The 15405-nt window shown below is 38.5% G+C and overlaps 1 protein-coding gene across 6 annotated transcripts in view; it reads right to left on the reverse strand.

Moving 5' to 3' along the window:
• The window catches only part of MAST4 (microtubule associated serine/threonine kinase family member 4), a 579655-nt gene that overhangs the window by 47080 nt on the left and 517170 nt on the right, over positions 1-15405 (reverse strand). For all 6 annotated transcript variants that reach the window (XM_073014718.1, XM_007974205.3, XM_073014721.1 and 3 more), the window contains 4 exons: positions 14174-14275; positions 10536-10668; positions 5697-5764; positions 3270-3355 (listed from right to left, as the gene is read on the reverse strand). In XM_073014718.1, the coding sequence (XP_072870819.1) occupies positions 3270-3355; positions 5697-5764; positions 10536-10668; positions 14174-14275 (389 nt within the window). The remainder of the gene's footprint in view (positions 1-3269; positions 3356-5696; positions 5765-10535; positions 10669-14173; positions 14276-15405) is intronic.

The following is a 15405-nucleotide window of genomic DNA, read 5'->3' on the forward strand; positions in this document are numbered from 1 at the left end:
ACCTCCCAGTGTTAAAAGTTGTACTGAACTGATTGATATGGCTCCACATTTCTTCTCTGCTTTCTGGTCCCAGAGATTGTGCTTTCTTTGAAGAGGCTGCTTCGGTCTCTCTTCCTACACTGACCTCCCTGTGAAATAGGAAAACCCAAGGGTAGAAGGTGGGGGGCGGGGAAGACGTAACCAAAGACCTTAGTTCTCTCTGAGCCAAGCTTCTCCCCACCCATGCAGAACTGAGGTGTGGGAGGGTGGGGAGAAGTGGAACTAGAAGCTGACAGGATCTAGAGCAGAATGAATCAGCCCTTATTGCGAGCATGAATGTCTAGCGTGTACAAAATTATGCACGACTCTGAGAGCCCAATACGTGACTCCGTGCTAGCAAATCTCCATGTGGGAATGAGGGTGCGTGTGCCAGAGGAAAGTTGAAAGGAAAGACTATAGGGAGAGCATGTGGGAGACAGGGCGTATACCGCTTGTGCACATGTGCCTCTTTGAGACATGTCCCAGGCCCCTTCACAGGTAAAAGAGAATCATGTGCATCAAGATTAGAAGGAAAGGCAAACTGGGGGAGAAATAGTGCGCCTTTCAAAATTAGTTTTTTACTTTTAAAAATTTTAAGTCAATTTTATTCTTTTACTTTGAAAACATCTGAAGTTATGACTTAAAGATCCTGGTGGAAGTGTTCACTGGAAGAAGCAGTACCTCTACAACTCCAATTAGGATGGCTAAACATTTTAACAAATGGATACCTTATAGAGAGAAGCGAGTTCCACTTAGAAATCAGGATATCCGTGACTGTCTCTGCACCTCTCCTTGCCTACATGTGAGTGGAAATAATATCAACTACCACACAAGGGCTCTTGTGAGAAGAGAACATATATAAAGAAACCAGCACAGTGCCAGGCACATAGCCCCAGCTTTCTATAAAGCACTAAGTTGGCAAAAAGACACGTTTCACTTCCAGTCAGGGATCAGAAGTGTGTTAAACAGAGAAGGAAATCAGATGTTTATCAACTTGGCTTTATAACATGAATTTTCACCAAGCATAATGCTGAGAAAGCCATGTGTGTTTCAGCACTGCAGATAGAAGCCCTTCCTAATGACAGGGTTAGTTCCCAGCTCCACCAGTTTTTGAGGAGTCATGGAATCGGTGCCTTTCTGAGTCACTGATGTGAGTGGTAGATCCTGTGCGTGGATACCTAAGGAAGCCTCTAGAAGGGCCAGTTCAGCCACCCATAGGGGGATACATTTGTTCAGCCAGTTCCCATAAGCCTGCAATCAGCCTCACTGACTGGGTGAACCAATAGGGATGGTTCCATTCAGATTTCAAATTAAAGATTATTAAAATGTGGAGAAAATCTATCAGAAATAAAATGAGAGATTAAATCTGAGATGAGAAAAATAAAAAAAGAGTTTTGGCTGATCAGCAGAGACTCCCATAGGCAGCTTGTGAGTGCATTAATGACTTGGCCTGCATCCTGGGTGTTTACTGATTCACAGCTTGTTTAACTTCTTGTATATTCCCAACTATTCCCCAAAGTGTGATATACCTCATCTACTATACAGTGGTTTAATCGCACTACAAATGAGTTTACTCAACCAGTTAGAACTCCAAATACTGCTAAGATATATGCCTGCATTTTTAAAAGTGGTGCTTCACAGATAATCTTATTCCAGAATTCCACTGCTAATAAAATCTAGCAGTGCTCAAACCCATATACCCATTAAATCAAAGTTTAATCTTCTCCCTAATGAAGAAAGAAATCTTCAGGTCATTTCCAAAAGTGTAAAGAACTAAAAAACAAATGATAAGCAAGTAGAAACCACAAACAAATGCATGCTAGAACCATCTTCCTAGGTAGAAAAGTTTCAATGAGGTCCTTGAAAAATTAAATATTCCAAAAATACATCAGAAAGCATTTATAAGCCACAACAGGAAATATGGCATTTGACATATCCTGAAAACAAATCAGTGAAGCATAGAAGGGACTCACAAATATTTAAGTTCTTAAGTTAATGGTGTGGAAAATATTCGAGGTGAAAAAATGGTAACAGAAACATCCCTTGTGGCACAACAAAAACCTCTTTTATTTGATCTGCTCATCTGTGTGATAAACAGCAATAAATGTCTATGAGATTGTTTATTGCTCTTTATATACAGATAGAATTGGAATTAATATTTAATTAAACTAGAATTCTTGGGCTGTCTAAACTGGATCAGGTTATAGTCTGTGCATTAATTACCCTTCTAAACTATTAGTAACTCAGAAGAATCCTGTCACTGTTTACCGCCACAAGGAGAAAATTGTGTGTCTATAAAAAGGGATCAAGGAAGGAACACCATTAATATCATTAGATTATAGCATACAGCTCAATTTTGAAAATCCTGGTGTAGGAGTTTGAGACTGCAGTGAGTGAGCTATGATTGCACCACTGTACTCCAACCTGAGAGACAGAGCAACATCTTGTCTCAAAAATAAATAAATAAATAAATAAATAAATAAATAAATAAATTTAAAACAAAACGAAATAAAAAAAATCCTGGTGTAATAAAGACTAAAACAAACATATTACTCTAAATCAAACTTATCCAACCCACAGCCCGTGGGCCGCATGCAGCCCAGGATGGCTTTGAATGCAGACCAACACAAACTCGTAAACTTGTTTAAAACATTATGAGTTTTTTGTGATTTTTTTTCTGGTTATCAGCTGTTGTTCATGTTAATGTATTTTATGTGTGGCCCAAGACAGTTCTTCCAATGTGGCCTGGGGAAGCCAAAAGATTAGACACTCCTGCTTTAAACCTTCAACCAGACTTATTTAAAGACATTTATCTTAAGGTTGTCTGCTGGTCAGACATGAAATACAGGCTATTTGTCATGTAGTAATACTATACAGAAAATTATAAATATATGATTATATATAATATAGTATTTAATATATACATATATATCTCAATCAAGAGTCAGGTGCTTCTTTTAACCCAGAAGGGCAAAAATGAAGGAGGCAGAAACAAGAGTAAATAAAATTTTTCCTTGAAAGTCTTTCTCTCCAACCCTCTAAAGTAACTACTTGGTCACTTGGCATGTTTTCTGATGAGGTGTCCAGTAAGAAGTGATTTTGGCTGTACAGTACAAGTCTCAGGGAGGGAGCAGTGATCTGAAAAGTCAAGTCCTTATACAGCATCTATTTGGCCTTAGATAAATGTGAAGAATAAATGTATTACTTGAGTGTGCAGAAATACAATAGAGAGCTTTTCTTGAATTACTCACCCATAGGCTCCGTTGCTAATCAATTTAATCGTTTCAAAATCACTTTCCCGAGGTTTTCTTCGAAGTTTCAGGGAGGCATTAGAGCTCTTGGAAACAAAATATGGAAGTTAAAAGCAGTTCAGAATTAAGAAAATTATTTTATCAGCAAATAGATTATATTTGAATTACATGCTGTTATATAATATGTTGAAGTACAGTATTCCAGCCACAGGAACCTCAGGGATAGCTTTACAGAGCCATCATCCACAGCAATGCTGACAAACTCCTTGTGACACTGTCACTTAAGCGAATCCACATTTCCAGGCAACCAAGGACAATTCCTGATATTAATTTCTTTTTGTAAACTACTCAGGTTGGCCTTGTCCTAGTCTTTTAACATTTTGGGATTTAACTCCATAATGCCAAGCTTTTCCTTTGGTTTCTGTCGGCCAAAAACAAATGGGCCGGAGTGGCTCTACATGGGGCTGTATCCCTGACAGAGCATGTCTCTTTCATTCCTGCGGCAATCTTCATTGCTCAGAAAGGTAGTAGGCAACACGTGGAACACCCAAGTACAGAATGCCTGCCTTTCTTCACTTCCATGCTAGAAATCTAACACGGCTTACAAAACAAGTTTCAAAAGGACAGCTCTTTAAAAAGTTTAACTCAAACAATGGGAATAGAAAAAAATGCTTAAAAGAAATTCTCTCATGCCCCATTTATCTTAGCATGGAGAGGGAGTTACCAGCTCTTTGCTGCCCTCTGCAAGAGTCCAGAGTTCCCTTCCTATTGTTTTGGAAGAAACCCTGTGTGGGCGCCAGCATCCTCAACTCAGCGCTGTCATCGCTGACCCTGTCATCCCCACTCATCTTTGGAAGACTTGGCTACCCACCTTCCTCTCCGCCCAAGAGCTGTCTCACCATCCAGGGTGACTTCAGTGTCTACACATATAACCCACCCAACACTCTGGCCTCCAGACTACTTGACCTCTTCAACTGGAACCATCTGTCTCCTCTTCTCCCCCTTGGCCTCTGGCCAAGATCTGGATCTATCTAGTCATCATCTGCCAATGCTCTATCACAGAAAACAGACTTCAAGACTGGGACCACTTACTTGTTTAGTCACTCACTATTACTCTTTTAATTTTTTTATTCTTTTTTTTGTTTTCTTATCTACTTTGCACTGGCTCAGAAGGTAATTCACTCACTATTACTGCTCTTTCATGGCTTTGGGCTGCAAGGCTCTGTCCAAGGCTCTCTAATCTCATTAACTCTTCCCTACATGAGTGATCTCATTTATGTTCATGGATGACTCCTAAGTCACTTCCACCTCCACCAGAAACTCTCCCTCTGAGTGCCAGAATATACGAGACCTTATATACAGCTGCCAGTTTGATGGATCTTCTTGAATGTTTCAAAGGAACTTTAGTCTCGATACATTCAAAATTATGAGTCAGATAATAAAATTAATAAAACAGCTATCATTTATTCAGCACTTACTATGTGATACTGTCCCAACCGTTTTACATAAAAATCTCATTTAATCTTTTACAAACAGGGAAACTGAGGCACATAGAAATTTCCCCCAAACCCCAGCTGGTAGAAAGCAGTGTTTTCAACTCTAGGCAACCTAACTCCAGAGCCTGGGTTCTTATCACCTAGGCTACACAGCCTGCTCCTGCTTTCCTAATCCCTAATCTGATGCATCCTGGTTCCTCTTTTGGTGTTCACAATTGAGGAGAACGGCACCAGCATCCAGGGCCTCTCACCTGTGCCACGGCAGCAGCCTCTGAACTGGCTTCCACATGGTCACCCCTCCCTCCTCCTCCTACCCCACTGCTTTCTGCACTGCAGTCAGTGTGATTTTTTTCAAGTCATAACTCTGATTGGGTTATCTCCCTGTCCACTCCTCCCACCCTCATATACCCATACACCTCCTCCAAAGTTCAGTCCCATTGCTCTTAAAAAACAAAAACAAAAAACCTGACAAACATGAACAACAGGGACCTAAGTATCCAGTTTTTACTCAAGTGCTCTAGTTTCTGCCGTCTCCCTTGCTTAGTCCTCTGATGTAGCCTGTGTCTGGAATGTTCCTTTTGCCCCTTCTTACCCTAGTAATTTGTTACGTTTAGCTCAAGTGCCATTTCCTTGGGAAATCTTTTGGGACTGGACAGACTATGGCAAATATCTTTACGTTATGGTAGCACATGGTCTTTTTTCTTCATAGATCTCATTCATATTTATCATTTCTATTTTTTGCATGTGATTTTTTATTAAGTTTCGTTTCTTTTTGAAAGAAGGGGCTAAAATTGTATGCTTAGTGCCTGGCACAATGCCTTGCACACAGAAGCACAATAAACATTTGTTGAATAAATAAACGAACACAGCCAAAGTCTCCAGATGCTAAACAGAAAAACCAACATCATATTTTATCAAGAAATATACTTACACTCACTGATTCATCTGTTTCTGGAGTTTCTGCTGTCCCACTGTCGTAGTTTCCCAATTGAGCCATTTCTAAGTTAAAAAAAAAAAAAACAAAAAAAAGGTAAGCTTAATAAAAATATTGCAATTGGATAAGAATACTAAGTTGAAACAAAAGAAAAATAGTTTCTCCAATATTTAAAAAATTGCTCTAGATTCCAATGTGCCTATGGGAAAATCTTAAATCTAAAAAAAGGCAGCAACTGGTATTTTGAAATTGTTCACTACACACACCTCCCCAGAACCCCGTTTCTTGCAAACACCTAGACATAGGAACGTAAGAGGCTGGGCATAGGAACTCATTGGCTGATGCAATCACCATAGCTTGGAAAGGCTTTGGTGGGTCAACAACTCTGCTTAGAATCAGGTATCCGAGAGAGGCAAGTCTTTCCAGGCTCTGGCGGGCATCAAAGCAGCACTGACTACAGCTAGGGAACGATTCTTAAGTTGTGGTGCATATCTCTTGTTCCATTCCTTCATATCCACTGAGAAATACCCTGCCAAAGACACTAAGAGTTTGAAATTTGTCAGAGAGGAAGTAATAATGGTGGTTAAGAGGGATTTGGATATTAAAAGACTTAGGTTACCACTACTATCTGCATTTACTGACTGACTGACCTTTTAACTTCAAGCTCTTCTGCTGTAAAACGTAAACAATACTACTTCTTAGAGCTTTTTGTGAGTACTGTATGTGATAATGCATGTAAAGCTCTTAGCATACTAACAAAAATTAAATGCTTACTAAATGTTGACTGTTTATTATTATTTATATTGTGTAATCAGCCTTGGATTGGGTATCACATGCTTGACACCAGCTTTAAGTACTACCCTGATGATTTAGTTAAGAGACAAAAGTGTCTAAATTGATCAATTCGCATTGGAATACATCCTTAAATTTATAGAAGTAGATGAGAAAATCAAATTCTTTTACTGTTCATTTTTTTAAACTTTTAAAAAATCATTTTTATTTAAAAAACATGAAATAATTTTCTCTAAAACTATGATAGGTCTTAGCTCAGTGACAGGATCAGAGATAATATTTTCTTCTTTTACTTGTACTTTCCAATTTTTCAAAATTGAACATGCATAATAAAAGTCAGTTTTTAGTTACATATTTTTGTGTGCATCTAAACATATTTAAAATTTTCAATTTAAATAAACTTAATTTTGTTTAAAATTAAATAATTAAAAATTTCTTAGGTTCTTATTTTATGTATTCACATTCTCATAAATATGATCATCCCTTCTGGGCAGATATTATGCATAAGAGATATGAAGCAAAACAACATTGGAGTATTACCTTTAGATAAAAACTTATAAATTCTAGATTCTGGAATAAGTGGACATTGACAACAACCTTCTCAGTTTACCTATAGGGGAAATTCCAGAATAAAAATGAGTTCAGCGCAAACTATGTACTTTCTTGGTCTCATTCAAATGATGTCAATGTCCAATATGACTAGCACCTTAGATTTGTGGACTTGGAGGTGAACTAAAATGCATCTAGTTGGAAGGGCTCTCAAGGAAAGGGACAAATATTAATAGTGTTTAAATAAAATAGCAACAGCAGCTAACATCTATTAAACACTTACTATGTTAAGCAATTACAAATATAAACATATAATCCTCAAAACAATCCTATAAGTAGATGCTATTATTATCTCTTTTTTTTTTTTTGAGACGGAGTCAGCGTGGCTGGAGTGCAGTGGCGCGATCTCGGCTCACTGCAAGCTCCGCCTCCCGGGTTCACGCCATTCTTCTGCCTCAGCCTCCGTTGTAGCTGGGACTACAGGCGCCCAACACCACGCCCGGCTAATTTTTTGTATTTTTAGTAGAGACGGGGTTTCACCAGATTAGCCAGGATGGTCTCTATCTCCTGACCTCGTGATCCGCCCGCCTCAGCCTCCCAAAGTGCTGGGATTAGAGGCGTGAGCCACCGCGCCCGGCCTATTATCTCATTTTTATGGAAGTAACTGAGGCACAAAGAGGTGCATCACTTTGGATAGTCAAGGTTCACACAGTGTGCAGTGCTGGCTTAGGGTGCCGACCTGGCAGCCCAGCTCCAGAACTCCCAATTCCTAACCTTCAAAGGACAGGTCTAAGGTATGTTAATTTAGACGCTGACAGGAAAAGGAAACAAATGTAGAACAATCAGGGTTTGTAATCGTTTATTTTTTATTTCTTGAGAGGGAGTCTTGTTCTGTCACTCAGACTACGGTGCAATGGCGCCATCTCGGCTCATTGCAACCTCCGCCTCCTGGGTTCATGCGATTCTCCTGCCTCAGCCTCCCGAGTAGCTGGGACTACAGGCGCCCGCCACCACGCCCAGCTAATTTTTGTATTTTTAGTAGAGACGGGTTTCACCATGTTGGCCAGGCTACTCTCAAACTCCTGACCTCAGTTGATCCACTCACCGTGGTGCAATTGTTTATTAAATTACCTGGAGAAGTCATATTTCAAATGTTAACAAATAGATTAAAAACTAGCCTCAAGGCCAGGTACCCTGGCTCATGCCTGTAATCCCAGCACTTTGGGAGGCCGAGGCAGGCAGATCACCTGAGGTTAGGAGTTCGAGACCAGCCTGGCCAACATGGTAAAACCTTGTCTCTACTAAAAATACAAAAATTAGCTGGGCATGGTGACACACGTCTGTAGTCCCAGATACTCGGGAGGCTGAGGCAGGAGAATCACTTGAACTGAGGAGGCAGAGGTTGCACTGAGCTGAGATCATACCACTGCACTCCAGCCTGGGCAACGAAGCAAGACTTCGTCTCCAAAAAAAAAAAACCAAAAACAAAACAAAACAAAAAAAAAAAACACCCCAAAAAACAAACACAAACTAGCCTCAGATCTTAAATTAGGTGTCAAGAGTTAAAAACACAACTCCCAGTGATTAAACTCCAAACTTGTTAAAGATCACTATTCATGTTTTCTTTAGAGCCTCTAGAAAGCTAGTTTCTACATGGGCCTCAGATTATTCACCTACCAAAGTTCAGCCTACAGTGATTGCCAGGTAAGAAAACTAAAGAACTCACTTGGTCCACAATTCAAGAGCTGACGCAATCTTAACTACACCAGCGTGAAGAGTCACTATAATCTACTTTGACAGCCTCCCCAACTCCAACTATTTTCATAAAAAAAAAATTAAAAGATGGTTCTGTTTTAAATAGAATTTCTGCTAAATAACTATTATCTGAGAAATACATATTATTTGTAAGCAGTGGGTAGTAATGGAATGGAACCAAGAGTCAGCTTTTGAAGCAGGAAGCTAAGGCATCAGTTTGTAATGCCTGAAGTGATTTTTAAAACTCATCTAAATACCATTAAACATCTGCCCTTTTTATTTCATTGATTTAAACCATTTCTGAAGACTCATGATTCAAAAAGGTAAAGATGGTAATTTAAAAGCCATGGGGAAAAATCTCTCCCCAGGGAACTTTTCAGAAAAGCAGCCACCAGTCTCTGATAAGTGATGAATCTGTTGTGGAATTGCTTTCAGTACAGTATAAATTTATCTGGCATTATCTCACAGTAATGCATGCATCATTTCACTGGAAGCAAAGATACGATGGCCATAGGAGCAAACAAAGCAGGGAAACAGGAGAGCAGGGCAGAGAGCAGCAGGTTCCCTGGCTTCAGATGGGAAAATCTCTGTGCCAACATTTACCATTACAAACAATTTAACAAGATAAACGCTGTTTGCAAATTCAATTTAATGAACCGGGAAGACAATTTTGAATGAAGGAGTCAATGACAGTTTTTGAGTCTTTTGGGGGAGTGTATAAGTAAATGTTATAAATAACAATCCTAAACACTCATGAACAGGAACAGGTTGTCAGGGGAGTGGTTTACTAATATCAGATTTTTAAAAGTTCACTTGCAGGATGCTTCCTATTTTCTGTATTTAATTTAATAATATTATTTTAAAATGTGAATCAACTTTTTTTTTTTTTTTTTTTTTTTTTTTTTTGAGACAGAGTCTCACTCTGTCACCCAGGCTGGAGTGCAGTGACGCGATCTAGGTTAACTGCAACCTCCGCCTCCTGGGTTCAAGCGATTCTTCTGCCTTAGCCTCCCGAGTAGCTAGGACTAGAGGCACATGCCACTATGCCCAGCTAATTTTTGCATTTTTAATAGAGACAAGGTTTCACCATATTGGCCAGGCTGGTCTGGAACTCCTGACCTCGTGATCCACTCACCTCAGCCTCCCAAAGTGCTGGGATTACAGGCGTGAGCCACTGCGCCCAGCCCATAAATCCTTTTATAAGCTTAAAAAAACATTTTTATTGGTTCTCCTGTATATTACTATGTTTTATACTTTAAGTAAACAAGAATATACCCTATGAATACTATACTCAATTTAAAGTAATCTACCATCAACTGCATTACTTCCAAAGCAAATTTAAATGTCAGTTTAATTAATGATAATGTCTTTAGCAACATTTTAAAAATTAGAAGTACTCTCAAAAAGAGCCCAACTGAGCTCTGCAGGAGAAAAACTACTCAGTGAAGACTGAAATCAAAACCCTCTGGGACACTCTGGCATTCTCAGGCTGACAGGCTTCTAAGGATGTCAAGGCCTTGACCTACACTCTAGGTAGACACAAAATGGGTCATGCTCAGTCGCATCTCAGGACCCAATTTATGGCTATTTCCTTCAAATAGCAACCAGTCCCCAGATATGGACTTTTCAAAAGGTAGAGCCAAAACATGAGGAAAAAATAAAGATTTGCCACTTAAGATTTCCTCTATGAGGTGACGGTGCATAAACAAAGTCAAAGGTAGGAACAACCCAGGGACTCACCTTCCAAGGGATCCTTATTGAGTCCTAGTTGGCTAATGATGTACCTGGGAATGTCAGTTTTAATACCCTGTCCTTCTTTGGCATGGCCTTCTGCTGCTTCCAACAGGTAGTAAAATTCTTCCGGATCAAATTCCTAGCAGAAGACAAACACAGATGGATACTTCTTTGAGCCAAAATTGTCTGAGGTTTTATTACATAAATCCCATTCACAATAAAACTGCTGGATATACATGGCTGTAAGTTACTTATGCAGAAAGGAGGCAAATGGATTTTAAAAGTATGTAATTCTCACTTCGTATTTGAAGCCTATTCATATTCTAAGCCAACACATTTATGTACATGGTAACCCAAAGATAATGATCATTTCCAATTTGCTTGTAATGTAAATACGAAGGTACTACGCTCCACTTAAGATCTCGCTCATCGGAAATGAACAGGTCTGATTTTTAATTGTGCCTTTCTGGCAAAGTTGTAAAATCTGGGAATTTCCATCCAGAAGATTTGAGATTCAATTTCTCTCTCCACTCAACCAGCAACAAAAGGAATGTTAGAATGCACTTACTCAAAAATGCTGCAGGAAACTCTCTTAATATAGAAGTATCCAAAAACATTAGAAAGAAAAACTTCAAAGTTACCATTTTTTATTAGTTAACTATAACATTAAGTTACCACTATTCACATAAAGACCAAGAAAGAAAAATGGGAAATTAAAGCCTCTGTCTCTTATAAAATTTTGAGAATATATTTTCCTATCTATTTAATTTGTTGTGTATATGTGGCTGCCTGTTGCTTCTAGTGTGTAATAAATATCTTCAGGATCACCATACTCTAGATGGATGCTGTGATACTATCAAATGTATGTTTCGTCTTCATCCCTGTTTTCTGAAATACCACTCCTGAAACCCTTGGAATCTCCAAAGTAATAAGTGGCTTTCTGTATTCTAGTGAGTTGACGGGTGGCTGGGCACTTCTGGGCAGCCTCTGGAAGAGGGCTGGTTGTCAGGGGAGCCCATCATATGATGAGAGGTTGGGAGTTGCAGCCCCATCCTCACCTCCACTTCAGAGAGGAGCTGAAGGTTAAGTGGATCATGAATGGCCAATGATGTCATCAAACATGCCTATGTAATGAAGCTTCCATAAAAACCCAAAAGGACCGCATTTGGGGAGCTTCCGGATAGCTGAACGTGTGGAGTTTCCTGGAAGGCAGTGCAGCCAGGGAGCTTTGCACTCCTTTCCTCATGCTTTACCCTATGCATCTTATCATCTGTAGAGTTTTTAATGTATTTCATAATAAATTGGTCAACTTCAGTGTTTCCCTGAGTCCTGTGAACCACTCTAGCAAACTAATGAAACTCAGAGATGGGGGTCATAGGAACCTCGGTTTATAGCAAGACGGTGAGAGGCACAGGCAAACCATCTGGAGCTCGCGACTGACATTGGAAGTAGGGGCACTCTTGTGGAATTGACCCCTCAACCAGTGGGATCTGATGCTATCTCTGGGTAGACAGTGTTGGAATGGAATTGGAGGACACCCAGCTGGCGTCTGCTGCAGAACTGCTTGCTTGCTTGTTGTGTGGGGCTCCCACATAACTGGTGTCAGAATCATGTTGTAAGAGCACAGCAGGAGAAACCAAGTTTGGTTTTTCCTCTATGCCCAAAGGGATGCCATGGATTTATGTGTTGTAAACAATTATGCTTATTGCCTAAGCCCAGTTATTAATTTCAGTTATATTTCCTGGATTTTTTCTGGAGTTTCTAAAGGTCATTAAAAAAAAAAAAAAAAAAAAACTTGCTGTAAATGGAGTAAAGTTAAACCAATGTAAATACTCAGAGTCTTTTACATACACACCTACTACAATGACTGACAGAGCAAGCCTGGGTACTATAGGGATAAGATGATAGCCTGGGGGAAGCATCCCCTAATACTATGAAACTCCAGTTTCATCTAAGCTTTAAAGAGTACTTTGAAAGCAGCAATATTTCCAAGCTACTTCTAAGTTCACTTGTTTCTATCTTTGAGAAGCTATACTTTTTCTCTTCTGATTATGAGTGATTACTGTAAAAAGTTGATTTCCTCCTTTAAAGCAAGATCTGCTCTTAGCATATCTGTTGTCCAGAAAAACAAGTTTTAATGCTAAATGAAACTTTACCCTAAATTAAACAATTGTGGGAAGTACAAACATGTGGTCTGTAATTCAAAAGTTACAACAGGAGAGGCAGTAAAAAGTTAACTAACCCTTCTACCTGGATTTACCAGTCACCCAGTTCTCCCTGAAGTATCCAAGTTTTTTTCCTTTTAGCCTTCCAGAGACACTCAATGCCAAATGGTGTGTTTGATTCTATGATTCTAAGGGTCCTCACCATTGACAGAAAGCCCTTCCCTACACCTCCCAACTCCTTACCTTTCTCCTCAAGATTTTCCCTCTGTGTCTGACAAGGCAATAGTATATATTTTTGGTGCTGTGAATATTTCACTATTATAAATTATTATGGATGACAGTTAAAATAAGGGCAAGACCAAAGCACTGCAACCATATGTGCATTATGTAGGTATGTATGTGTGTATTTCTGAAAAGCTGTATTGTATGTGGTGTTATAATTACTTTAATAGCCAGTGGAATTTAAAAGTGAGTTTTGATGCTATATTAGTAGATCCTTAAAATAATTCTTATGTTCACAGCTTAATATTTGTTCAGAGTTTTAACTGAAACCTCAAATCAAAATTCCATAAAACAAAAACTTCTCAACAGGAAAATGATCACTGGCCAAAAATATGTAATTGTATTTATTTTTAATTTTATTTATTTTTACTTTTTGAGACAGAGTCTCGTTCTGTCGCTCATGCTGGAGTGCAGTGGCGTGATCTCAGCTCACTGCAACCTCCATCTCCTGGGTTCAAGTAATTCTCTGCCTCAGCCTCCCAAGTAGCTAGGATTACAGGCGTGCGCCACCACACCTGGCTAATTTTTGTATTTTTAGTAGAGATGGAGTGTCACCATGTTGGCCAGGCTGGTCCGGAACTCCTGACCTCAGGTGATCTGCCTGCCTCAGCCTCCCAAAGTGCTGGGATTACAGGCATGAGCCACCACACCCAGCCAAAAACATATAATTGTTAAAATGAACTAATCATCTCTAGAAGTCTCATTCCTTCAGGTCTGCATGAGGCTCTACTGTATTTTCCCAAATGGGATGGTTAGCATCTTATTTTCTAACTTGCCACATTTTAAAACAAAGAATAATTATAAATCACAGGTTACTATTTATCCCTGCATTTATCTCTATTCCTTCTCTGCATCTTGGCAACTCCAAAAATGTGAGGTACAGCAAGCGTTTTAAATTAGCTGTGACATAAAGTAATTATGCTGAGAAAAGGTCAAGCACATTATTTTATGATTCTACTTCAAGTTTGCCTAGAATATCGTATGACTATCACTTAGTAGAGCAAAAGTCTAGAAGTCTCTTTAAAATAAGAAAGGACAAGTCACATATCGACGTCATAAACATTCACAACTTGTAATTTCCTTTGACTTTTTCCATTTAGCTCTGGTGTTGGAAACCAAATGAAGCTGGAGCTTTCTGATGGTAACTGCTTTCCCAGTTAACAATAAATAATGTAGTCACATCGAGGGGCAACTTACCAGGCACTCTAATAACCGAGCAGGGCGGGCAATAACAATTAGAATCTTTCGAACTAGTTGTTTAATAAATGCCAGTTCTCCACTTTCTGAACGATCATGAGCCTAGGAAAAAGCAATAAAGAGAGTGATGATGCAGAGTTGTTTCATTAAATGGAAAAGAAAATCAGCAAAGCAGGCTAATTAGATCACTGCAAATGTTCAAAAATCAAGTGATTTAGAAAATGCTGTTAAAAGATTGATAAACAGACATTATCTGTATATAAATGGACACTATTAAACTCCTATATCTACAAAATCTTTCTATTAGCTAAATCTTAATTGCAAAACTCTGATATATTATCTGTGCTAAAAATCAAAGGGCGCTTAATGTGAACCATGAATGAAGGAGACATTAAAAGTTTATGACACATTAAGCACACGGTACAAGTAGAGTGGGAAGCTGATCAAGAACCTTGATTTTCCAGTTAAGAACATCTTAGACATAAAAAATGACTAATATAGTGAAGGACTGCTTTTATCCTGGACACTTAACACATTCTTGAAGTATATTTCACATATACAATATGATTCGCCTATAAATTAATTATATTATCACACATAAAAAGTGTACAATGCATTTTTCAAGTGTTAGCTGGATAAAGTATATACCAGTTGAGTATCCTTTATCCAAAATGCTTGGGACCACAAGTTTTTGGATTTTTTTCAAATTGTGGAATATTTGCATATACATAATGAGATATCTTGAGGAGGGGATCTAAGTCTCAACACAAAAATTCACTTATGTTTCATGTACACCTAATACATATAACCTGAAGGTAAATTTATACAATATTTTTAAAGAATTTTGTGCACTCATCACATGAGGTCAAGTAAGAGAATTTCCACTTGTGTTATCATGTTGGTGCTTAAAAAGTTTCATATTCTGGAGCATTTTGGAATTTGAATGCTCAACCTATACCTGGGTATATAAATGTGAATTCAGTTTCACACATTGAATAAATAATACCTAGGCACTTAACTTAGTAAAATTTAACTTAAAATCTTTAAAATTTTTATTTTGTATATTGCCCAAGCACAATAAATATTCTGAGAGCAAAGCTGTTTGTTAATAGTCACTTAAATTTTCAATAATATTTTCTTGAAAAAAATCAGATAAATCTATATCAAGACAGGCACAAAACAAGTTTAGAGGTTTTAATGTAAACTTCTCTGTTACGTTCACTTTTAGACTT

Source organism: Chlorocebus sabaeus, chromosome 4 (genome assembly GCF_047675955.1).
Source record: "Chlorocebus sabaeus isolate Y175 chromosome 4, mChlSab1.0.hap1, whole genome shotgun sequence".
In the NCBI taxonomy this organism is placed as follows: domain Eukaryota; kingdom Metazoa; phylum Chordata; class Mammalia; order Primates; family Cercopithecidae; genus Chlorocebus; species Chlorocebus sabaeus.